Genomic DNA, 27,100 nt, shown 5'->3' on the forward strand with positions numbered 1-27,100 from the left:
AGTTTGTCAGAATTAGTGGGTTTTTGTTTGTCTACCCGACTCTTGAGGATTGACCACAAGTTCTCAATGGGATTAAGATCTGGGGAGTTTCCAGGCCATGGACCCAAAATTTCAACATTCCGGTCCCCGAGCCACTTAGTTATCACTTTTGCCTTATGGCACGGTGCTCCATCGTGCTGGAAAATGCATTGTTCTTCACCAAACTGTTGTTGGATTGTTGGAAGAAGTTGCTGTTGGAGGGTGTTTTGGTACCATTCTTTATTCATGGCTGTGTTTTTGGGCAGAATTGTGAGTGAGCCCACTCCCTTGGATGAGAAGCAACCCCACACATGAATGGTGTCAGGATGCTTTACTGTTGGCATGACACAGGACTGATGGTAGCGTTTACCTTTTCTTCTCCGGACAAGCCTTTTTCCAGATGCCCCAAACAATCGGAAAGGGGCTTAATCGGAGAATATGACTTTGCCCCAGTCCTCAGCAGTCCATTCACTATACTTTCTGCAGAAGATCAATCTGTCCCTGATGTTTTTTTTTGGAGAGAAGTGGCTTCTTTGCTGCCCTTCTTGACACCAGGCCATCTTCCAAAAGTCTTGGCCTCACTGTGCATGCAGATGCGCTCACACCTGCCTGCTGCCATTCCTGAGCAAGCTCTGCACTGGTGGCACTCCGATCCCGCAGCTGAATCCTCTTTAGGAGACGATCCTGACGCTTGCTGGACTTTCTTGGACCCCCACCTGCTGTTAGCATTCCATTGACTCCCATTCAATATATTCAATATTTTATACAAAATGTATAAAAGGCCCCATTACCTTGTATCTTACGTTATGGCCCGTAGAATACCATATGGACAGGAGAAGTTCGCAGGCAATCTTTTACTGTCTATGAGGCTATCGGGGGGACGTGGAGACATAAAGTCAAGGGAGAAGCCCATAGAGAGTCCATAAAAGCAACGGGACAAAATTATTCAACAACGTCTGCAAGATTCGGTGGGTGATTCAGATTTGTCTTGCCACAGCGATTAGAAGACTTAAAATTGTCAGACAGGTTGCTCACGTGACCTTTACGTCATCAAGCTCAGTTTGAGTCTGTGCAGTTCGCTCGACCCCCAGGAAGTGCGTGCTTCTAATTGACTTCACTTCTTGGATTGATGTTGAATATCTGATATTTAAATTTACAAAAGTAAAGATTTAACTATCTGGTAAAGATATTTTTTTGTTATACAAAAATAAGAGTGTGGAGCAAAATTTTGTTGTTAACTTAATAATAATGTATGGAAAATACCATATACACAAGCAGAAATGGTCAAATAATAAACCTAACATCATATTATTTGAAATTGAGCTTAAACATTATATTGAAGCCCTAAAAGAAGCAAGAAATAAAAAAGCGAAACGGATGTATAGAATTTTTGAATCCTTTTCTTTGTAATTTTTTTATTTTCCCGTGTAATTTTTTTTTTCATTGTTTCTTTGATGCTGTTTTGAATGTAATAATACATTGTGTTCCTCTGAATATGTATGTTGTTCTGCAAAAAAAAAAAAAAAAAAACACCACTTCTCTCTGTTGAATCTAATGGGGTCGCTGTGTCCATTTCTTTTACTGTCTGTCAAACACCAGGGCCCTTGTTCATAAAGAATCTTAATGCAAAAAGTAGCTCCTAGTGACAAAATTCTAAGAAAATTCTTAGAAATGTGGGCGTTTACTCTTAAAATTAAATAACAAATCCTAGTAAAGAAAAAAGTAATTCAGAAAGCATCTTAACCCTTAAAAGAGGTCTTAAGGTCAAACTTGTTAGGAGCACAGACGAGGACTTTTAAGAGGCTTAATAGTTTCTTTAGCAGAGGAGAAAATGGCAGAAAGACGAAGAGGCAGAAGAAATGTGTTGCAGACAATGGATGACAGTGAGTTAATAAGACGCTGTAGATTAGATCGTGCAGGGATCATGTTTGTGACTGATCTTATTAGAGACGTGCTAACATCTCTGACACAGCGCAGAAATGCCATAGCACCAGAAATTAAAGTAATCACTGCATTACGATATTTGGCAACTGGGAAACTGCAACAATGCAATAGTGATGATTTGGGTCTGTCACAACCTTCTGTAAGCAGAGTGATCACACAAACAATTACAGCACCTTCAGAACATCTTATTGTGTCGCAGTTCATTTCGTTTCCACTGGACATTCCCACCTTGCAGGCTCAAAAAACTGCATTTATGAATATAGCAGGCTTATAGGTGCGCACAAGCAGGGGGAATGAACCGTTAATAGTTTGTGCTATACGCTCCCATGTCTGCTTCTTGTCCCTTGCTGTGACACCCGGCCCGAATTTTCCTTTAAGAATGGCCTTGTGTTCATCCACTAACTGGGCTAACAGTAAACACTGTTCCTCTGTCCAGTTTGGCTTTTTTCTCCCTTCTTGGTTTTGATTCCATGTTTGATACATTAAAACCAACATTAAACCGCCACTTAAATAGGACAGCAATCACTGTGATTGGAAAGAGTGGAACAATTTGTATCATTCTAAGCCAATCAAATACCTTATATGAAATTACAAGCATGGTAAATAAAACAAAGGATTTATATACACACATATAATGTGTGTGTGTGTGTGTGTGTGTGAGAGAACGGTCAAATAGGAAAAATTAGGCATGTAAATTCAAAGTGAGAATTAGGATAAACTTGCTCTTGCTCTAGAGTTGCTCTCAGATCGGTCCCGAATCGCTCTTAAGCTAAGACTCCTACGTACAAGTTTTTAAGCTAAATTAAGAGTTTTCTGAGAGGATTCTTAGAATCTTTATGAATACGGGCCCAGGAGTCTACGTGTGACGTCACGGACACTACGTACATGTTTTTATACGGTCTATGAACCGTACCCACAAATTCATAATCCGTGCGCACGTTTTGTATTTTTTTCTCCTACAGGTGACCTCCCGGGCTCCGTGGTACGGTTGTTTGCGTCTGAAGCTCATTCCTCCAGCAGAAGACCGTCAGAGCAGCCGCAGGTGCGGACTCCAATCCGGCTGGTAGCGGTAATTCACCACAAGCTGCTGGTTCGCCAGCTGCCGAAGAAAACCTGCACAGAGACCATGTGGTGTAGCCTATGGTTGTAGCTTCATGCTTCCTGAGACACGCGGATCCTAATGAATGCGTATAGAGCAGCGTTGAGCGGATATTATGCGCGTGAATGGAGCAGATGAAATGAGAGAATAACCAAGAAGATCGTGTTTACAGGTGAGCAGATAAACGAAACGACGACTTTCCTCCGGGTAACCTTCATTTCTCTGTTTAGATATCAAACTTGATCGCCGTGAACTCACGTGATGACAGCGTTCTGAAATCATCAACATCATCATCTATGTCTGTTTCTCGGTTTCTCTCACAGTGAATTGAATTTGCTGGTGTTTACTCCGGTAATTTATGGCATTAGCCTCCCAGCGGAGAGGAAACAGAGCAGCTTTTGTGCCACGCAGACGGTCAAAGCAAAGCAGTCTCTGTCTGAAAGCGTCTTTCACTTAAGCAATAAAAAAATAACTCTCCAGCTTAATTTGTTTTAATTTTTATTATTATTTATCTTTATTTGTGTATTTGTAAAAAAAAAAGAACACCGGGTTTCAACATTCGATTCGTCTTTAACAATTCTATAATATTTCTATATCTTTATGTAGATATGCTATATATATATATATATATATATATATATATATATAGAGTGTGTGTGTGTGTGTGTGTTTATATACGTAATTGCTTATTCTTGAGATAAGGGACAAAACATGTTTTAAATGTTAAGTTTTTATTATTTAATAATACATTATTTCTACATGTTTATATTTGTAGAGAAAAGTTAGTCACAGCTAATGAACCATGGAAAGGAGCAGGTTTTGCTGAATGTTTTTTTTTTTTTTTTTTACATTTATTCACTTAAATTAATTTGTGTCAACTCCCTTAGATGTGTTTAAAAGCATCATAATCTAATTTGTTCCACCCAATAACAGTGTGAAGTCTTCAATTATGAGTCATCTAAAGGAACATTTAAAGTACTTTAGGGGTTTTGTGTGTAGGACCTGTTTTGTTCCTTATCTCAAGAATCATATATATATATATAATTTTTATTTTACTTCTTTATTGCCAATATCCGACCGTGATAAGTACACTACTGCTAAGAAAACATTTATCTTGCATAATGTTTTATTAATCACTAAAGAATTTTAAGCAGAGTAGAGACTTCTGGTAAACCACAATTTTAATATCCTGACTAGTGCGTATGATCTCTGTATTTAAATATGCAAAAATGTTATTGACCACATGACTGAAGGTGGCTTGAAGCAGACAGAAAGGAGAGGCTGTTGTAAATGAAGCAGTGCTGTGTTTAGATTCAGATGATGTTTCTGAAGAAGGGGTGGACAAGAGGAAGATGGAGAGATGTGTTCGTGTTAAATCTGTTCAGTGAGGTTTGTTTATGCTGGAATAGATCATTAGACAGAATATTAATGGGTCCATGACAAATAAGAGTCTCCACGATAAAGAAAAGGACAAATCTTTCAGATTTATTGATTTTGAGGCATAGATTGTTTGCATTATACTCAAGAAGGTTTTGTTGGCTAATATAAAATCAAGCAGCATCATGAATATCAAGATTATTTGAATGCACTTTTCTTAAAGAGCATGTAATCCGATTAGTTTTGCGATCCTTCCTTGTCTTGAGTATGAAAAAGTACTACTACATACTGAAATCACTTTAGGTTTTATACTGCAAACCAACAAACAACAACCATAAAGCATACTTTTTGAGTACATAAACGTTCAAGTGATGACATTGATAATAAAAATGAGAGGTAAAAGTTTCCCTAGTCCAGGATTTATTGAACACGATCCTGAGTAAGCAAATCAAATGTGCGTTTAAAACCGACACAAATAAAGCAATGTTCATGTAAGAACAACACAACCGTATTAGAGATGAGCATCCTGTCACTTCAGTTAATAAAATGATCAAATTTGAGTAAAAAACACTCAAGGTTTACCATCATATTTTTTTCAACATATGTAATGAAATATCATTCATTCTTGTGTTCAGTTTGTGAAAAACAGTGCTGAAAATAGGATGCTTTTAACTACATTTTTATTATTTCTTGCACTTAAACATTTTTGAATCTGCTTCAAGGGCTATTGCAGAGAAAGTTCATAAATATTGAGATATTGCTCAATGTCAATGGATGGATATCTTGAAATACTTTAGATTTTTCCTCAGTATATTTCCTATCCATCCAATCATGTAAGATCCCTCTCGCCAGGTGTTTTTTTAAAATCAGTCAATCCAGAGAGAAACCTACTGAAGCTCTAACAGACCTTTTGAATGGAAGCACTAGACCAGTCACTAAAGAGTTAATCCATTGACATTCTCTGCATATCTGCCACCTAAATTCCCGGCATTACCTTCTTCGTGTTACCCTCTAAAGTGACCCTATTTATCTACTCACATGCTGTTACCCTTGTGTTTCATTTCTTTGGCTCTTGTGAAGATAATTTGTGAGCTGTTGGGAACAAACTGCTTGATTTTTAAAATGTGGCTCTTTCCACACATAACTGAAATAAATTGGCGGGAAAAACCCTCCTAAGTGCTCTCTGTCTTACGAATACAAGTTTCCCGTGGTGTAAAAGTACGCTTAAGCATACTCTCCAAAAGAGTACGTAAAAATATACTTAGGTGTGAACTGAATGTAATACTTTTGGACTCTTTATTGCATGTTGAAATGCGTTTAGCTGGACTTTTTTTGTTTTTGTCCCGCTTAAGTTGGACTTAAGTACATCTTTACATGCAATTTTGTAAGGGTTTCTATTGTCTTTCAAATATGGCTAGAATACTGCTGAAGATACTGACAAGCATTTATGGTAAACTATAATATATTTGTTTAATGTCATTTCTATTGAAAATTGTATTTTACAGAATCCTTTAATTTGGCATTATACAAATGTCGCTCTTTAAAAGTGTTCTTAAGTGTGTTAAGAAATAGTCATGAAAGTGTCTCAATCTAAGTCATTGAAATTGACTTTTATTTCATTAATATTACATATCTGCAAGTACAGCTTTTAAAAATATACTTTTAAGATTTGAGGTACACTACACAGTCAGCACAGTTAAGTACACAAGTGCATGTTCAATACAGTTAAGCGCACTTCTTTTGCACAAGGGCCTGTAACCAAAACCTTTTATTTAATCTCCGTCCAACTGTTGGAGATGATGTAGAGTCAACTTTTTAAGATCCAGTCAGTTTCTGATATCATAAAAATGTTAACGTACCCATTCATTGCTTTTCAAAGTTGTAGAGTTTTTTTCCTTTTTCATGATTCAGGTGTGCTAGGTGTGTTGTTATGGGGATTCATTAAGTAGAATTGCTGTTAGATACAGTACTTGTTTAGTATTAAACACATCTGAGTCAGGCTGCTGTCGTAATACATCAAACCCATTTGTGGTGTGTCTCATGAAGGAGGTGGTAGTGTATGAGTCATGAGTATGAGTTCATGCGATTGAAGCAGATTTGCATTGTTTCCTTAGCTTCAGTTTACAGCACAGCAGTCAACAAAACTCAGTTACTCAATCACTTCATATATCGTTCATAGAAATAATGCTGTGTAACAGGTTTCGTTGTTGCCGGTTATAAATTTATAAAATGTAGAGCCTTCAAACAGCTAGTCTAAAATACAGTACAACTGAATACAGTACTTAAGATAATTTTGTTTTTAAAACCAAGAGAAATTTAAGTAAAATTAAAATATTTAAGAAGCTGATGAAGTAAATTGAAGATAATGGATTAAGCAATTTTTGTTTTCTCAAGAAATAATCCTGACTCTTTGAAAAACTTAAGTGTAAAAAGAATAGCCTACTTAATGCAAAAAATTTAAAACAACATACATTGTGTGAACTGAATGTAATGTTTGTTTGCATGTTAACTGCAATTAGACAAAAATATATTATCATTTAAGCTAACTTAAATAAAATTACAAATAAAGATGTATTATGCTATCTTTCAAATATGACAAGCATTTATGGTAAACTAAAACATACTTTAATGTAATCTCAGTTTAAACTTATTGGTCATGTATTTACATATTTGCAATTACACATTTGTAATGAAGTTGCAATTTGTCACAATTCACTTTAATTGTAATATTGAATAAAAGTTCAAATAAAAATGTACTTCACATGTGCTTCAGTTATTCAGCACATCTAATTTAACTTCTTTAAATCAAAATGAAAGGTTATTAAAACTGATTTAAAATGTAATTTAAAATAAAACTTTTAATTTGCCACTTTTAGAAGTGTACTTAAGTGTGTTAAGTCACTTAAGTGGCCTTTTATTTCTTTACTATATTATCTGCAAGTACAGTTTTTTTTATATGCCTCTAACAGTGCATAAGTGCACATTTAATACACTTAAGTGCACTTTTAAAGAAGGCTCATTATCACAAAATATATATAGTAGTCTGTTATCATTTATCTTTGCATTCGTTCCAATTTACCACCGTTGCAACCTAAACGTCCTCAAACAGCACGGGTGTCTGCTGGGTAATTCAATTCCTTTTTCGTGTGTGCGAGAGAGTAAACCTGCTGTGACGTGAACGCTCCTCCTACTCTTTCTCACAGAATGCTGTTTGTCCACATGCATGCTCACGTTTAGTGTAGTTAAACTGTTGTAGCTGAAGCAGTCATGTACCAGATGTCTTGCTGTTTTGTGGAGGAACTGCAGTGTTACCTAGATCTTTTCTGTATTTGGAGTAAATAAAGGTAAAGATGTATTTTTCTCATTCTTTTCTAGACTATAATTGAGCGCAGCAGCTTTAAGATGGTCAATGTTTGTGCCGTTTGTGATGTATTTAATGTAAAGCTAGAATTGTGTTTTAATGATTTGATGTTTTGTTTGTCAAACAGCTGCCACCCGTACAAAATGAGCCCAAGAGAAGATGCTCCTGCAGACCGGTACGTTCTTCATTGTGGATTAAATTTTTTACCTTTAAAACACAGAAGTGTCTCAAACTAAAGGATGGATGTGATCGCAGTGAAGCACAATGATATGTGACTTTGAACAAGGGTGTGGATTGAGTTTAATTGATCTGAAAGCACAGAGTGAGTCAACAGAACAGACTGTAATCAAGCTAATAGCTTCCCGCCATTGCCTCGAGTCATTCATTGTTATTAATTAATGTATTTTTTTGTAAAGGTAGGGGCTTTTGAAGCCTTTAAAGTGTCTTGAGTTTACTTTTCAAAATAAAAAAAGCTTAAATCATGTAAAAAAAAATGTCTTAAAAATTTGCAGTCATCTTAAATTTGGCAATAGACAGTCAGGAGTCAATTAGCAAGATTAACTCAGAGTAAATTAAGATTTATTAAAAATGACAATGTAACCAGCTTGTAAATAGTCTGTAACCAGTGTTGCTATTGTTAAATAAAACTATTACAGATGTTAAAATATAATAAAAAAATAAAAATCTTGCTTCTTGAAATAAAGCTGAAATAAAATACAAATTTAACAAAAAACAAACAAACAAAATTAAACCACGTAACAAATGTTGCCTTGGCAGCTAATTGGTGTTAAATGACTAAAATTAATAAAACTGAAATTTAAATAAAGATATATATATATAATCGTAATCGTAAGTAATAACGAATGAAAATATAAAAGTATAAGCTAATTCGAAATATTATTAAAAGCTGTAGCATTAACCAAAATAACACTAACGAGGGATGCAAAGACTGTATATCAGCCTTATTTTATTTATTCATTCATCCTGTGTTTAATTGTATATACCAGTGGTGCCCAACCCTGCTCCTGTCCTGCAAAGTTTAGCTCCAATCCTAATCAAACACACCTGAAGCGACTAATTAAGGTCTTCAGGCTCACTTAAAAATTCAATACAGGTGTGTTTGATTAGGGTTGGAGCCAAACTTTGACCCTATACTGACCCTTTATTAATTTATATATACAGTACAAACCAAAAGTTTGGACACCCCTTCTCATTCAAAGAGTTTTCTTTATTTTCATGACTATGAAAATTGTAGATTCACACTGAAGGCATCAAAACTATGAATTAACACATGTGTAGGTTCTTCAAAGTAGCCACCTTTTGCTTTGATTACTGCTTTGCACACTCTTGGCATTCTCTTGAAGAGCTTCAAGAGGTAGGTTACCATCTCGATTGGGTTCAGGTCCGGTGACTGTGGAGGCCAGGTCATCTGGCGCAGCACCCCATCACTCTCCTTCTTGGTCAAATAGCCCTTGATGCCTTCAGTGTGACTCGACAATTTTCATAGTCATGAAAATAAAGAAAACTCTTTGAATGAGAAGGTGTGTGCAAACTTTTGGTCTGTACTGTACATAGAGGTATATATAAATATAGTTCATATAAATATAGACATAGAAGGGCTGTGTGTATTTGTACATAAATTAAAAATTATCTTCTTATAATAATAATAATATAACAGTAATGATAATAATACTGTTTTATTGTTGTAGTTTGACACATAATAGTATGGATAATTAAAATATATTTTGATCAGAAAATAGTATGGATACGTTCAGTTCCCTGCTTTCACTCGTATATTCTTGAGAAACAAAATCTAAAATGTCATGATTTCACTTGAACAGTCTGTTGACTGCTCTTCTCTCTTCTCTCTAGCGGCTTCTTCGTCGGGATCATATTCTTCATCCTTGGCCTGGGAACGCTGTTGCCATGGAACTTCTTCATGACGGCATCTATGGTAACGGAATGTGGAAAACATTCCAAATATGGGAATTAAACCCAGTGCTGGTCATATGGGAATAACACAGGATGTTCTCAGAATGTTTCTGGAACACCACAGTTGTTTCTATTTTTACAGGCACTTTAAGCTGAGAGAAATTCCCGAAGCCCTTTATTGATCTTGTTTCGATCCGGATTCTCCAATAAGTTCACTAATTAGTTTGCTACAGTAGTTGGCTAACAGCCAAGATTAAACTGATTAGACTAGAGTTTTATCTTCCATTCTAGCACTCACTATACAGGCGTAATATTATTACACTTACAGTTCATTTTTATGAATGATAGTTCATTAGTAAAATAGTCTTATTTGAGATGCATTTAAGTTTAAATCACATAACAAAATACAATTAGAATAAAGCAATACAAAGAAAACCCCCTCGCTGTTATAATTTCACTGTAAACCACTGCTTCATGAGGATTATTGCTTTTATAAAACGTTTATTCCATATATATAGCAAGGTTTCACAGAATAAAACAGAGCAAATAAAGTCTAATGATATTAATAAAAACTGTATTCTTCCACCAAACAATGTAGTTCCTCAAACAGTTCCAGCAAAGTGGTTTCTGAGCAAAGTTGTATGTTTGTAGAGTAATTTACAACATGAATGTGGCTCAGCCAATCAGAATCAAGGACCTGAACTACCTGTTTTATAAACTTCACATATTTAATTAATCACATTTATATATTTATATATATATATATATATATATATATATATATAGGCCACTCTGCTTGATAGGTCATCTGTATCGACGATCAATAAAAAACGAAATCAGTCAGGTGACCACTAGTATTGACTTCTCCTTCCCATAATGTTGCGTTTGATTACAACCCGAATTCCGGAAAAGTTGGGACGTTTTTAAAATTTTAATAAAATGAAAACTAAAAGACTTTCAAATCACATGAGCCAATATTTTATTCACAATAGAACATAGATAACATAGCAAATGTTTAAACTGAGAAAGTTTACAATTTTATTCACAAAATGAGCTGATTTCAATTTTGATTTCTGCTACAGGTCTCAAAATAGTTGGGACGGGGCATGTTTACCATGGTGTAGCATCTCCTTTTCTTTTCAAAACAGTTTGAAGACGTCTGGGCATTGAGGCTATGAGTTGCTGGAGTTTTGCTGTTGGAATTTGGTCCCATTCTTGCCTTATATAGATTTCCAGCTGCTGAAGAGTTCGTGGTCGTCTTTGACGTATTTTTCGTTTAATGATGCGCCAAATGTTCTCTATAGGCGAAAGATCTGGACTGCAGGCAGGCCAGGTTAGCACCCAGACTCTTCTACGACGAAGCCATGCTGTTGTTATAGCTGCAGTATATGGTTTTGCATTGTCCTGCTGAAATAAACAAGGCCTTCCCTGAAATAGACGTTGTTTGGAGGGAAGCATATGTTGCTCTAAAACCTTTATATACCTTTCAGCATTCACAGAGCCTTCCAAAACATGCAAGCTGCCCATACCGTATGCACTTATGCACCCCCATACCATCAGAGATGCTGGCTTTTGAACTGAACGCTGATAACATGCTGGAAGGTCTCCCTCCTCTTTAGCCCGGAGGACACGGCGTCCGTGATTTCCAACAAGAATGTCAAATTTGGACTCGTCTGACCATAAAACACTATTCCACTTTGAAATAGTCCATTTTAAATGAGCCTTGGCCCACAGGACACGACGGCGCTTCTGGACCATGTTCACAAATGGCTTCCTTTTTGCATGATAGAGCTTTAGTTGGCATCTGCTGATGGCACGGCGGATTGTGTTTACCGACAGTGGTTTCTGAAAGTATTCCTGGGCCCATTTAGTAATGTCATTGACACAATCATGCCGATGAGTGATGCAGTGTCGTCTGAGAGCCCGAAGACCACGGGCATCCAATAAAGGTCTCCGGCCTTGTCCCTTACGCACAGAGATTTCTCCAGTTTCTCTGAATCTTTTGATGATGTTATGCACTGTAGATGATGAGATTTGCAAAGCCTTTGCAATTTGACGTTGAGGAACATTGTTTTTAAAGTTTTCCACAATTTTTTTACGCAGTCTTTCACAGATTGGAGAGCCTCTGCCCATCTTTACTTCTGAGAGACTCTGCTTCTCTAAGACAAAGCTTTTATAGCTAATCATGTTACAGACCTGATATCAATTAACTTAATTAATCACTAGATGTTCTCCCAGCTGAATCTTTTCAAAACTGCTTGCTTTTTTAGCCATTTGTTGCCCCCGTGCCAACTTTTTTGAGACCTGTAGCAGGCATAAAATTTTAAATGAGCTAATTAAGTGGATAAAAGTGTAAAATTTCTCAGTTTAACCATTTGCTACGTTATCTATGTTCTATTGTGAATAAAATATTGTCTCATGTGATTTGAAATTCCTTTAGTTTTCATTTTATTAAAATTTAAAAAACGTCCCAACTTTTCCGGAATTTGGGTTGTATAATGCAGTGTTAAAATGGCTTGTTTATTGCGTTTAAATCATATTTGGTTCTTACAGTATTTCAACAACAGACTCAACACGTCTGAATGGAGTAATGGAACAATAACCACCAGGAAGGAGTATTATTTTGATAACTGGATGACTCTGCTGTCCCAGCTGCCTTTGCTGCTGTTCACTTTCCTCAACTCTTTTCTCTATGATTGGTAAGAACTGTTTTTTTTTTGTTCCTGGTGCACAAAAACCACATGGACTTGACACGTAGCTATGAATTCTACATGTATAATATATTTAACATTTACAACATTTGCGTTTCAGGATCTCGGAGAAGATGAGGATAGCAGGCAGTCTGGTCTTCATCCTCATCCTCTTCGTCCTCACTGCTGTGCTGGTGAAGATCTCGATGGAGGAGGACCGCTTCTTCTCCGTCACCATGGCCACTGTCTGGTTCATCAATTGTTAGTGACTAGAGGAACCTCAGCATTGTTTAGCAGCACTCATATGCATATAGTATACGATATGTGTATGTGTTCAAGAATGCATTGCATTGATCAAAAGTAACAGTAAAGACAATGTTATAAAATATTTCTATTTCAAATAAATATTGTTCTTTTTAACTTTTTATTCATCAAAGAATCCCAAAAAATTTGATGTGTCGCAGTTTTCACAAATATGTTGTTTCTAACATTGATAATAATCATTTTTTATATTAGAATGATTTCTGAAGATCATGTGACACTGAAGACTGGAGGAAGGATGCTGAAAATACAGCTTTGCATCACAGAAATAAATTACATTTAACTATATACTCGCATATAAAACCATTATTTTAAATTGAAATAATATTTTACAATTTTACTGTTTTTACTGTATTTTTGATCAATTAGATTCAGCACTGGTGAGCAGAAGAGACATCATTCAAAAACACAAAAAAATCTTACAACTCCAAACTTAACTAACTGAAAACACCCTTTTAAATGGTTTCAGAGTAAATGCATAATTACTGACGTGCATCAAAATATTTTTTTTCATGTAGATCACCATCATGGATATTAGTGTTTTGTGTGCTCATGGTATTTATGTCTGTGTCTCTCTCAGCGTTCGGGGCCGTGGTACAGGGAAGTCTGTTTGGTTTGGTGGGTTTGTTGCCACAGAGGTACAGTGCCATCTTTATGAGCGGACAAGGGCTCGCTGGGACATTTGCTGCTCTTGCAATGATCTTCGCCATCGCAAGTGAGATTTTGTGCTATTTTACTATCATTTTAGTTATTAACATCTTGAATTAGTTTTTCGTTTCTGTTTTCTTATATTTAGGGTGTGAGTAACCTCTCACACAGTTCTGTATAGATCTGTTCACTGTGTGTGTGTGTGTGTGTGTGTGTTTAACAGGTGAAGCTGATAGTGAGTCTGCAGCTCTGGGTTATTTCATCACTCCGTGTGTCGGGACTCTCATCACACTCTTCAGTTACATGCTGCTCCCAAAACTGGTGAGTGTGTGTGTGTTTAGATGTAATCCTGTCACATCTGTGCGGTTTCTTAGTCACCTGAATCTGAGACTGATCTCTGGAGTGTGTGTGTGTGCAGGAGTTTGCTGGGTTTTACCTGGACAGCAAAAGCAAGAGTTACGAGCTTGAGACGTCCAGCCGGCTGCTGCCTACAGGTGAAACTTACCGTCTATAAATTCACAGATATTGGACTGCCATTCCACCAGTTAAAAGCAATATAGCAATATAGACTCATTTACATGTGAAAAAGAACACGTTAGCATATTTGACGTGCAATTAAGTGTCTGAAACATTACATTCAGTTCATGTTAATTGCAATTGAATGAAAATGTATTACATTTTAAATGTATATTAAATGCAGTTAGCTAGCTGAACTTAAGTGTTTCTTAAGTTAAGTACATCTTTATTTGCAATGTCATTAATACTTTGATATATTATTCTAAAATATACTTTAATGTCATTATTTTTGAAAGTCTTTTGAGACTTTAAAAAAATATTTATGTCTATGGAGGCAAAGCTGAAACTTCATCAAAATAAAAGTTATAAAGAACGGCATTTATTAAAAAAGGAAATATTTTGTAACAACATACTCCACCATTCAAACGTTTGTGGTCAGAGAATTTTTTTTTAAAGCAACGATGTGTCTAATTCTGAAAATTCAGCTTTGATCACAGGAATAAATTAAATTTGAACAGATATTCACATAAAAACAGATTTTAAATTGTAATAATATTTCACAATTTTACTGTTTTTACTGTATCTTTGATCAAATGTAGCCTTGGTGAGCAGAAGAGACTTCTAAAGTAAAACCTTATTGATCAACTGATGTTGATTGTAATTAACTTATGAGTATATACAAAATATATCATATTGAATAACAAACTAATGTTAAAATTATAATCCAGTATTTTATGTAAAGTATGTGCTTTACTATGTTATTCAAGACATTCAAATAATTGTACTTTAAAACATAAAAGATTATTAAAACAATGATATAGAATGTTTTTAAGTAAAAAAGAAAGAAAAAAATCCTTTAACTATATACATATTTTTGTTAAGCGTTTAAAAAGTGTACTTAAGTGTGTTAAACAGTCATGAAAATGTCCCTTTTTAAGTCACTTAAGTGTCCTTTTATTTCATTGTGTTGTTTTATATTATCTGCAAGTATGTTTTTTGTTTAAATATACATGTATGATTTGAAATACACAACAAGTGCACATTCAATGCAATTAAGTAAACTTATTTTATTTTATTTTTAAGGTGACTCTGTCCCTCCAGGTGATGTTGAAGGCTGTGAGAAGACCAGTGATCCGTCTGTTGGCTCTGTGGCGAATGGGAATCCTAATAAAGGTGATAGCAGTGTGATCGAAGAGGAGGGGGTCAGACAGGCCTTCATCCCGCTGCAGTCAGAAAACAAGTCCACGCAGAAGAGCTCCATCCTGGAAGTCTTCAAAAAGGTGCCGTTATATTTTACCAATAACAGTCAAGTCACCTTTATTTATATAGCGCTAGGGCAGGGCAATATGGAGCAAAAAATATATCTCGATATCTTTACAGGAAAAATAACCCCCCAAAAACTACTGCAAAAACAAATATGCCAAATATTACGTTTAGGGCCCTATGAAACGTTGTATTTTTTCTTCAACATGTGTTTTATTGTTTCCTAGTTCTGTGTTTTAGCATGTGTAATTATTTAAATGCATGAAAACAACTTAAATAGTAAAAAAAAGAAAATCTTACAATAGCCTTATGTGAAATTTTTTTTTCCCTTCTGAAATTCTGTGTATTTACATTTTTCTGGTTATAAAATGTAGGCATAAAACAAACATTTAATTTCTTTTAATTATTTAAAATTAAGCAAACTTTATTTATCATTTACTATTAAAAATAAAACATGGAAGAACTGTTGTGTGATTATTCCTTAAAAAAATGTTTATTTCATTTTAATAGTAGTAATAACTTAGTGGGCTATGTACATTCTGCTAAACAATAGTAATAGATTTCTGGCAAATACTTTTATTTTGACGGGTTTACCTTTACAGTTCTGTGTATGTGATACTACAGTCTGTGATGTGATATATGATGCTAGTTTTACTCGGATCAAACGGTCAAATGCTCATAAAGTGCAGTTCTTGAGATGTTCTTCATGTGTTTACATCCTCATTTAGTGAGAGGAAAGACGCTAAAATCACGCGCGCTTCCGTGTGTGTAATAGAAGAAGACACGCTTCTGCGCCATTCATTAACACAAGACACGCAGAACATGCAGGATTCTTATTTAAATAGACTTTTCCGGCTTAATATTTGCAGATATTAGTCCATATCGCGATTTGATGTAAGCGCAATGACTTACTTTTGATTAATTCATTCAAAATTTGACAAATTCCGTGACATTCCGTTAAACTGTAAATTCCGTTTTTATGATTCCGCGATTCCATTCCGCGTTTTCTGCATCGCAGAAATCATAAGGCCCTACAGTAGACATCTGCCTGCTGTTCGTCCTACGCCTTAAAACCGAAGTATCTCCATATAATGGAGCCAGTTGTCCTTTTTTAAGACTTTTTTTTTTTTTTTTACTAGTTCTGTAAACGCGAGGGGAGGGGGGACAAAATCAAGTACAAATATGGTCATACTTCCTGGTTCTTGTAAGAACTCTAGCTGCTGCATTTTGGAATAACGTGAGTTTGTTTATTAAGTGTGCAGAACAACCACCCAATAAAGTATTACAGTAATCTAACCTTGAATTCATGAATGCATTCATTCATGTCTCTGCATTTGACATTGAGCGCATAGGTTGTAATGTAGATATATTTTTAAGACTAGGTTTTAAAAATCCTAGAAACATGGTTTTCAGAAGAAAGATTGCTATCAAATAGCATACATGGGTTCCTAACTGATGATGAGGAATTAACAGAGCAGCCATCAAGTGTTGGTGTTCTAGGTTATTACATGTTGAGGTTTTAAGTCTGATAATTAACACCTCTGTTTTCTCAGAATTTAGCAGTTGGAAATTACTGGTCATCCAGTTGTTTTTATATCAGCTATGCATTCTGGTTTTCAAATAGGTATGTTTCGTCTGGCCACAAAGAAATATAGAGCTGAGTATCAACAGGGAAAGCGAAAACCATTTTTCCTGATGATTTCTCCCAAGGGTTACAAGGGTGTGCACGGATAGTCGAACATTCGAATATTCGTTCTGCTCTAATTATTCGATAAATTAAAATGATATTCAAATTTTGCTATATTTTTGCTTGCCATAAAAAAAAAAAATCCACAATAAAACCTAATTCGGTAACTTTCTGTGATTCTCCACGGCATATTTGAAGATGTATGCAAGCAAAAAATAATGAATGAATGAATAAGAACTGCGGGGGGTGTCTGCTGTCTTGGGTGACGGGATGGGGGCTTATGGTATTAGACTTCGTTAGTCTGCCACAAATAACAACAACAATAAAATCATGAACTCAAATGTCATTGTAAAAAAAAAAGCAATCAGACCGTAAATCAGTAAATCAGACCTTCCTGTAACGCTAACGCCAATAAGCTTAAACGAAAATAAGGAAATAATTGTGTACCGGAGTATTTTTTTGTACACAGTGCCGCGAACTGTCAATCACTCCTGTACGCGTGCATCACTGTCCTCCTCGCAGCTGCAGCAACTTGCGCTCTCTTCATCAAGCTTTAAAACAAAAAGGGGACAAAAATGTCGTATTGTCTTTGTGCATATAGATTAATTAGATATATCTAAATTCGTGCCTGGCCGCCTATGGTATTTCTTAAAAACTTTTTTAGAAAAAAGATGCTGCAGCCGATGAGCAGCCGGCGGGGGCTGGTTGCAGGACGACTCAACCTCCGCAGACAGTTTTTAATGTTTATCAGACAATAACTACTCAAGATTTTGCTTTAGTATAATTTTCAGGACAATTAGGGCCAGATTCGGGACTCGAGACAACAGTTTAGATTTCGTGACTTGTCCCGAATTTTTCGGGACGTCTGGTCACCCTAATGCCCACTAGTCGGAAAAGGCTGAGCCAGTTCTTCAGCGATGATTACAGAGAGTCCAGCCGGGACGAGTGGGAACAGTTTTTGCTGGAGCCATGTATTCCACCAGATGAGGATCCCATTCAGTGCGCATTGTTAAAGGTTTTTAGCTACAAAACACGATGTGTAATGTTCAAGCTTATTGTAAGCTTGTTCAAAAATGACGGAAACAATAAATGTTGCTGAAAAATAACGTCTGTCTCATTAAACTTAATTTAAATAAACAAATATTTGAATATTCGTTTTTGTGAGCTCAAATATTCGAATGTGATATTTGCGGAAAACGCCCATCCCTAGCTACATGTAAAGTGTGAAAAGCAACAGTCCTAGTACTGAGCCTTGAGGTACTCCATACTCCACTGATCAATGTGATATCTCATCATTCACTGCTACGAATTGACGACGGTCAGATAAATAAGAATTAATCCATGCCAATGCAATTCCACTAATGCCAACATAATTTTCTAGTCTATTCAAAAGAATGTTGTGGTCGATAGTGTCGAATGTAGTGCTAAGATTCAGTAGCACTAATAGAGAGATACAACCACGATCAATGATCAGATCAGCAGATTATTTATAACTCTGAGAGCAGTCTCTGTACTTTGATACAGTCTAAACCTGTATTACAGCCTGTGGTCTGTTTTGGCTGTTATAACAGTGGCTTATTGTCATCATCATCTTCTCTCTCTCTCTCTCTCTCTCTCTCTCTCTAGATTTGGCTTATGGCGTTCTGTGTGACGTTTGTATTCACCGTTACACTCTCAGTTTTCCCTGCGGTTACTGTAGATGTGAAAACTGTGTATGGAGGAAAATGGGGTACGAAACGCACACATATTGATTAAAATTGTAATTACAATGACTACCAATTCATTAAAACCCTAGCCCTCAAAGAAAATATTTTAAATATACTATCCCTGATCCCACCATAACCATTAATTATGCCTAAAATCAATGGTAGATGAATTAGGGTTAGCTTTATTGCTAATTAATAGTTTTTTTCCTTCTGTCTAATGTTTATCTGAGAATGAGAGTTTAAAGCAAGACACAACAGGTGAATGAACAGATATCACCATGCTTTCCCCAGTTGATTAATCACAGTGTGTTAAGACAGTTGTTTTGTATTACATGTTTTATGAAGGTTTTTTAAATAATAAATTGAGGCATTATCTAATTAAATATGTACTACTTAACATACATTTTCAGGAAAAATAAATAAATAAATAAATATATATATATATATATATATATATATATATATATATATATATATATATATATATATATATATATATATATATATATATATATATATATTCTGAACATTGATATGTCAACAAAATCACAAGAATTTTTCAATTTTTTCACTCCATAATTCAGAAAATACTGTCAGCGCTCAGAAAATAAATATATTTTTACCATGTTTATAGCTGGTCTGGCAAAAACGCAAAATAGAGATGGATCGATTAAATAATTTCATGACACATCTCTATTTTATTTGATAATGCTGCCATCTGGGGGATCTGTAAAGAATAACACACTTTGAGCACTTTTCAATATTGTATGTATAAGGGATGTGCATCACATTTTTTTCTCTCTCCCTCTTTCTTTCAGAACGATACTTCATTCCTTTTTTTTGTTTTCTCTTGTTTAACTTGATGGACTTTACTGGCAGAACTGTCACAATATTATTGAAGTGGGTGAGTGAATTATTTTATCATTAATTCTTCCATCAGTTCATTTATATTTCACCACCAAGAGAACTGCAGATAAAAAAATTAACTCAAGCTGTTCACAACCAGTGTGACGTGAATATTTGTTGCTTTCTTAGAAATGTTTCTATACCTGAGTGAACGTTAATGGCACTTTGAGATATATATTTCTGTTACTGAATGAAGGAGAAAGTGGCATTTTTCCACAGCCTGTTTTCTTTTTTCATTTTATTTGTTTTATATTGTGGTTCTTGTTTCTTGGTGGATCTTTCATGCAGTATGTAATTTCTCCTGTGTGCTGTGTGTCTCCCGCAGCCGTCTAAAGACAGTCGTTTGTTCCCGCTTCTGGTGGTCTGTCGAGTGATCTTCGTCCCGCTGCTCATGATGTGTAACGTTCAGGAGAGACACTACATGCCTGTGCTCTTCTCAAACGACTTCATGTTTGCTGCAATCATGTTGTTTTTCTCCGTGTCCAGCGGATACTTTGTGTGTCTGTCCATGACCTACGCACCACAGTGAGTACACAAGTTTCAGCACATAATGTGTACAAAAAGGCTCTCCATGGCTGCATTCATTTGATCAAAAATACAGTAAAAACTGTAATGCAAAGCAGAATTTTCAGCATCATTATGCCAGTCTTCAGTGTCAAATGATCACCCAAATTCACCCAAAAATTTACATTTGCTGAAAATGTGCTCACCCTCCTGTCATCCGAGATGTAGATGAGTTTGTTTCTTCATCAGATTTGGAGAAATGTAGCATTGCATCAGTGTCTCAGCAATGGATGCTCTGCAGTGAATGGGTGCCGTCAGAATGAGTCAAACAGCTGATAAAAACATCACAATAATCCACAGCACTCCAGTCCATCAGTTAATGTCTCGAGAAGAGAAAATCTTTGTGCTTGTAAAAAATGCTTAGTAAAATGAACCAAAAAAGTAAAAAATATCTTAATGATAGCGTCTTACAAACATGCAACTTTTCTCTTCTCAAGTCATTAACTGATGGACTGGACTGGTGTGGATTACTTGTGGATTATTGTGGTGTTTTTATCAGCTGTTTGGACTCTCATTCTGATGGCACACATTCACTGCAGAGCATCCATTGAGGAGACACTGATGCAATGCTACATTTCTCCAAATTTGTTAAGATTTAAAATAAAAAAAAACAAAAAAAACTCAGGGCTACGGTTGGGAATCGTTAGAAAAGTTCTGGTTCCCGTTCCATTAAAATCATTAAACAACTATGTATAAAATTGTGGTAAGGAAAAATGCACAATACTCAACTATTCAATACTGTTTATTACTTACTGTCAACTTAATTTAAAGGTTGGCAATGTCAAAATTCAACATTTCCGGTTCCATTTAAATGAATTATTATGTTTTTTTCCTATTTTCCCTTCACTGAATGTAGTGTTGCTGGAAGGCAGTAAGTAATGTTGAGTAATGCTAGTCCATCAATCAGCATGTGTTTCAAAGTTGATGTTTTTTACGCTATCAATAACATTTTGCTTTTGCTTTTTGGCAAAATAGTCCCTTGAGGGCTGAGACACTTGTTTATTTCCCTAAATTAATAAACTATAACCTGTTACAATTATAACCATGTATAAACACTCTCCATAAAGCCCCAATTTTACAAATTATAATGCATTTAGGAAACGGTGTGATCCAGTGAATGGTTTCCACATTTTTTGACATTTAAAATGCATGAAAATAAATATTTTCTATCACTTTGTTTAGCACTCTTGAAGTGACCTGTACACTAAATAATCTACCCCTCATAATTACATGACAATAGCAGTTTATTTATTTAGTGATCCAAGTTGAAGTCAGTGTGTATATTATGACAATATGTGACAAATATAATGTAATTTAGTGATGCCGGTACATGTACAGTCAGACAAAACAACATGCCAAACCATACGTACCAACAAACCAAAATGTAGAAATTGCTCATGGTTCTGGTTCTTTAAAAAAAAAAAACAGAACCTAAATAGGTTCTGAATAAGAACCGGTTCTCGGTTCCCAACCCTTCTCAGGGCACCACAAATATATAGATTCTCATTTCGGGTGAACTATTGCTTTAAGAACACACTGCACACATCACATACTGATGTTTTTCTCTCTTTCCAGGCTTGTGGAGCCTAAAGATGCTGAGACGGCCGGTGCGTTGATGACGTTTTTTCTTGCTCTGGGTCTGTCGTTGGGAGCAGCGTTGTCGTTTCCTCTGCGTTTGCTGGCCTGACCTCACCATCTCACTCTCACTCCTGAATCCTCGGCTCTCAGGCTCCTGCAGCAGCGCTCGGGTGTCAGTCTCGTCTCTTACTGTTCACACACATCAGACACATTCATGAAGGGAAGCAGTGACATTACGCCGGTTTATTTGGCAGCTAAAAAACATGCTGTACAGAATCACCATGCTGTCATAAAGGGAGAAATTAATAAAAAAAAATATATATATATATATATATATATATGTCACACTTTTTTTTCTTGGTTTGGCTGGTCCTGCGACTTATAGTCAGGTGCGACTTATTTATCAAAATTAATTTGACATGAACCAAATGAACCAAGAGAAAACATTACCGTCTCCAGCCGCGAGAGGGCGCTCTATGCTGCTCAGTTCTCCTGTAGTCTACACTGAAAACATAGAGCGCCCTCTCGTGGCTGTAGAGGGTAATGCTTTCTCTTGGTTCTCGGTTCTAAATAAATGCGACTTATAGTCCAGTGCGACTTATATATGTTTTTTTTCCTCGTCATGACGTATTTTTGGACTGATGCGACTTATACTCAGGTGTGACCTATAGTCCGAAAAATACGGTATATGTGTGTATATATATATATATATATATATATATAATACATTTACATGCACAGTCGTGGCCAAAAATATCGGCCCCCTTGGTAAATATGAACAAAGAAGGCTGTGAAAATTCATCTGCATTGTTAATCCTTTTGATCTTTTATTTTCAAAGATCACAAAAATGTATCCTTTCATTGGATAATAAGAATTTAAAATGGGGGGAAATATCATTATGAAATAAAGGTTTTTCTCAAATACTCGTTGGACACATTTATTGGCCCCCCTACAAATTCTTATGAGTAAAATATCGCTGAAGTATATTCCCATTCATATTCACAATTTTGAGCACTCCAGCATGATCATAAACGTGAAATTATACTTCCATGGCTTCTCGTTTCAAAGACAAATAAAGAGGAGGGAAAACAAATCCCAAATGCCCTTAATCATCCATCACGATGAGAAAAACGAAGTATAACGAGTATAATGCCGCGTTTCCACCGCAGGAATTTTACCTAGGAACTAGGGCCGGTACTCGTGTGTTTCCACCGCAGGAACCAGGAACTAAATAAAGTCCCGGGTAAAAAAAATGCCCCTCAGAAAGTCCCTGATGGCGAGGTGGTACTTTTTCAAAGTTCCGGAACTTTCGGGGGCGGGACTTGGGCGCTAAACATGCTGATTGGTTGAGTTTACGCACCATTTATTCGGATCATTTTCAAAATATTACTGTTATTGTGTCATGAAATGTCATTTTAAAAGTATTTCAGGCGAGAATGTAGTTGTTTAAAACTCAAATCTGTGGTTAATTTATAAAGGCAGCGCCTATTTAAAAATGTGTTTCACCGATCTCAGAGACGGTCAGCTCGACGCGATCAGCGGGAGCTCAGTGATCATCTATCCGCCGAGAGCAGCCTCACCTCGGCCAGACCTTCTGATATGTGCCGCTGGCTCTGATGTCTCTTTAGTGGTTAAACATAAAACATAATTCGTTTTGGGTAAATCTAACAGGTTATCTTTGGTCTGTATTCAATTTATCTATATGTTAAAACGAAAATAAAAAAGGCAAATTTATAGAATATTTCGTTTCATTGTAATGGCTGTATATATGCACATATCCCTGAACTAAGTACATTTCTGCAGCTGTTATTATGTTTAAATGAAAACGAAAGGAGGCCGTGGTATTTGATATCCTATTTCGTTTTATTGTAAATATACAGCGAGGAAAATTGCAGTAGCCATGGTCAGCTGACTGATGTTATCAAGTACGCTGCTGTTTGCAGATTTACCAGATTTGCATAGTTGCGGACATCACACTCCCGAGACGAATGAACAAACTCTGAACTACCGAGGATGCAAGTCCAAAATCAGCGTACTTCGTATTGAGAAACACGCGCAGACCTACGTCACCAGTCTATTTGCCTAATCTTCCCGGTACTTTACACCACGGTGGAAATGCAGAAAGCAACAGGTCTGGGGGGGAAAAAAAGTTCCTGGTACAAATGTTCCGGAGAATTTCGGTGGAAACGCGGCATAAGTCGCATCAGTCCAAAAATACGTCATGATGAGGAAAAAAAACATATATAAGTCGCACTGGACTATAAGTCGCATTTATTTAGAACCAAGAGAAAACATTACCGTCTCCAGCCGTGAGAGGGCGCTCTGTGTCTTCAGTGTAGGTTACAGGAGCACAGAGCAGCATAGAGCGCCCTCTCGCGGCTGGAGACGGTAATGTTTTCTCCTGGTTCTAAATAAATGCGACTTATAGTCCAGTTCGACTTGTATTGGTTAATTTCTCTCTTTCATGTTAAATAAATTTTGATAAATAAGTCACACCTGACTATAAGTCGCAGGACCAGCCAAACTATGAAAAAATATATATTATAGTCCGGAAAATACGGTATATATATGTATATATATGTGTGTGTGTAATATATACACATATATATTGAATGTCAGGATACTGGGAACAATACATTTTTGATAAAATAAAATAGTCAAAATGCAAGAAATTTTTTTTTTTTTTTTTTTACTAATTCCTAGCTGTAGTCACTAGCACTATTGTAAATGTATATAAGATCATCTTCAGACAGTGGATGAACCACTGGAGGAAACTTGTGACCATGAACAGGAGATTTACGGGAAAACCCTTGCATTCAGGGAAGTTTTGAAAGGAACATTATTATTTGCATTTCTTATAATTATGGAATATTTATTACGTATGTAAAATGCAGTTATACACACATCAAAGTTTCTCTGATTCTGTACTGTTCTAGGTCACCAATCGCATAAGAAGCAAAAAAAAAAGGGTACTGTACTATAAATATGTACAAAATGTCAGATTTTCTTGCATTAAAGCATACAACATGATCTTTGCCCAAGTCATGCTGGGATAGCAAGGATGATCAGGTTTGACATCGTTCAACATTTCAAATTATGCTGATAATGGGAGGATAATGCATTTACACTAGAAGACTATGGACTGTGATGCTCATGACATCATCAGTGTTCAAATATGCATAGATGGGCATTAAAGAAAATTAATTTATTATTAGGGTCCCGCAGACAGGACGCGCCTTTAGTTTTTCACAAGAGACAATTAAATCTTGACTGTTAGACCAGTTTTCAAACTGAGAAAAACAAATCCGTGTTTACCCAATTTGACGTTATTTCCAGTATTTTCTGTTTTGTAAAGAAAGGTTGGAAATGAAATGAATCATGACTTTCATTCTGTTGAAAGAACTGATAGTGGCATATACGAAGTAGATGTTCTCCAGATAATATTTAATTATATAGACCCCCCCCCTCCCCCTTTTTTTGGGTGAAATTACAGTAAAAGTGCATTTGTTGTCTTTATACAATCATATTATTATTTTAGTATAAAAAAAAATACACTTCTGAGGTACATTTCTGTCTGTTACATGCAGAGTTTTCTTTTCTGCCCTGTTACACTTACAGTCAAACGTAAGCTCTTGTAATGATTGTCATGAGCTGGTCATCTCATGTAGAAACCTGCTTTACACTTCTGTGACCTTTCATTTCACTCATGCATATGGAATATTTAGCAGACGCTTTTATCCAAAGCAACTTTCAGTGCATTCAGGCTATCAATTTTTACCTATCATTTATATATCTGTGGAACGTCCTGTACATATGTTGGGAGTGTACAAAGTGCCATATGAAATTGAGAGGTGAATTGTTTTATAGGACCAGCAAAGATGTTACAGATCTTTTAGAAACGTTGATTGTTTTGCAGTGTTTATTTAGAGTGATGCTTTTAATTAAATATGAAATAAACACCTGTTATATACAGTAGAATCGCCCAATCTGCATCTTCCTTCCTCCAAAAACACAAGATTCATTTACAGTCGTGCGTTCAACAGAGCCCACTGTATCAATAGAGTCACTCCTCGTCTGAAGAGCCAGCAGAATGACTGTAATCTTGTTCGTCTGTGTGGATGAAGTGTATGTTGTAATAGGTGACAGTATTCTGGGATTGTTTTTGAATCTTGGAGTACAGATATACTGAAATAAATGTCTATTCATATTTGTGATTTACACTTTTTTTCATTTTTGTTTTGCATTTTATGAAGTGATTGTAATCATGCAAGTTGCTTCAAAAAGAGATGAAAGGAAACAGATTTTTGTGTGCTGAAGGTCACGTTTATTTGTGTTTGTAGTGAAATCCAATACTGTATCAGAGGAACATGACAATATAACAAAATATATCACAGTAGTTTGTTCTACATCCAGCAGCAAACATCTCCGGTGAAGGCAAACTTTCAGAAACGTCATTACATGCACTGATGCTTGTTTTCTTTTCAAATAAATCATCAGTATCAGCACATTGCTCTCTCTCTCACACACACACACACACACACACACACACACACTGCTTCTACCAATATCAAACAGTCGGTTCTGTCTGTATAATGTTAGTTTTCTTTAAGAAGCAAAGGTGGTTGCTCAAATATTTAGAGCCAACAATCAGTATAAATTGTCTTGTTTAAAATCAAGTGTGTGTGAGTGTGTGTGTACTCATTCAAGACTCTCACCCTATTGCCCCCATCAGTATATGTGTTTTTTGCAGTGTAATACTAGGAGTATTGCTATTTTTTTCATTTTTTTTAATATATAATTTTCACATTTTCTTTCCTAACAGTGGTGTGTATAATTGAGATCCTTCAATCGTAAGGTGCTCTGTATTTTTGCTCTTTGCCCACTGCTGCTATAGACAATATACTATTCAATAAGTTTTTTTCCCCCATGACTAACTACACAAAATGTCATTGATTTATTCCCTCCGAACACCACTGAGGGTGAGTTTTTAACCCTCCTGTTGTGTCTTGGGTTAAACTGTTTATTTCGTGTTGAAATTTTGTCAATTTCCTCATTTAGGGTCATGGATGTGCACGCAAACGTTTGACACACAGCTGAGTTTTGGAAAGGCAGGTCAATACGAGCCTCGCTGGTTTCCATGCAGTTTGCCAAAAATCGCAGTTAAAAAAACAGAAAATTTTATTAAAGCGTCTAACACTAAAATATGAAAATGTATGAAATTTACAACTCTTGAGTTTAGTGATTATGGCAACACTTTACAATAAGGTTCATTAGTTAACTACTCTAGTTAACACAAACTACACATGAACAATCAACAGCATTTATTCATCTTAGATGGTTAAATTCATAATTTACTAATGCATTATTAAAAATCAAAATTCGTTGACAGTATTTAATGCACGGTGAATTAACAGTAAACGACTGTATTTTCATTAACATTAACAAAAAAAAAAAATACTGTAATAAATGTATTGCCATTGTCTGTTTAT

General features: G+C 35.8%; 1 protein-coding gene across 3 annotated transcripts; it reads left to right on the forward strand.

The window, feature by feature from the left end:
- Positions 1 to 2,854: 2,854 nt before the first annotated feature.
- On the forward strand, positions 2,855 to 21,930 carry LOC132111133 (equilibrative nucleoside transporter 2). Of its 3 annotated transcripts, none has more exons than XM_059518312.1 (13): positions 2,855 to 3,233; positions 7,927 to 7,974; positions 9,672 to 9,753; positions 12,285 to 12,430; positions 12,543 to 12,682; positions 13,323 to 13,457; positions 13,614 to 13,711; positions 13,809 to 13,884; positions 15,008 to 15,186; positions 18,483 to 18,585; positions 19,381 to 19,466; positions 19,794 to 19,993; positions 21,608 to 21,930. In XM_059518312.1, exons 2-13 carry the CDS (start codon positions 7,943 to 7,945, stop codon positions 21,717 to 21,719), a joined length of 1,389 nt encoding a protein of 462 aa, XP_059374295.1. In that variant the 5' UTR covers positions 2,855 to 3,233; positions 7,927 to 7,942; the 3' UTR covers positions 21,720 to 21,930. The 3 variants fall into 3 exon arrangements, with proteins under 3 accessions (XP_059374295.1, XP_059374285.1, XP_059374288.1); XM_059518302.1 differs by having other exon boundaries at positions 2,859 to 3,233; positions 14,990 to 15,186; XM_059518305.1 differs by lacking the exon at positions 2,855 to 3,233 and adding an exon at positions 7,675 to 7,782 and having other exon boundaries at positions 14,990 to 15,186.
- The last annotated feature ends 5,170 nt before the right edge of the window (positions 21,931 to 27,100 follow it).

This window comes from Carassius carassius, chromosome 2, assembly GCF_963082965.1.
Source record: "Carassius carassius chromosome 2, fCarCar2.1, whole genome shotgun sequence".
Lineage (NCBI taxonomy): Eukaryota > Metazoa > Chordata > Actinopteri > Cypriniformes > Cyprinidae > Carassius > Carassius carassius.

Coding starts and splice junctions, on each gene's coding strand:
- LOC132111133 (XM_059518302.1), top strand. CDS start 7,943: ATGAGCCCAAGAGAAGATGCTCCTGCAGACCG. Junction 7,975..9,671: donor GAAGATGCTCCTGCAGACCG/GTACGTTCTTCA, acceptor TCTTCTCTCTAG/CGGCTTCTTCGTCGGGATCA. Junction 12,431..12,542: donor AACTCTTTTCTCTATGATTG/GTAAGAACTGTT, acceptor TTTGCGTTTCAG/GATCTCGGAGAAGATGAGGA.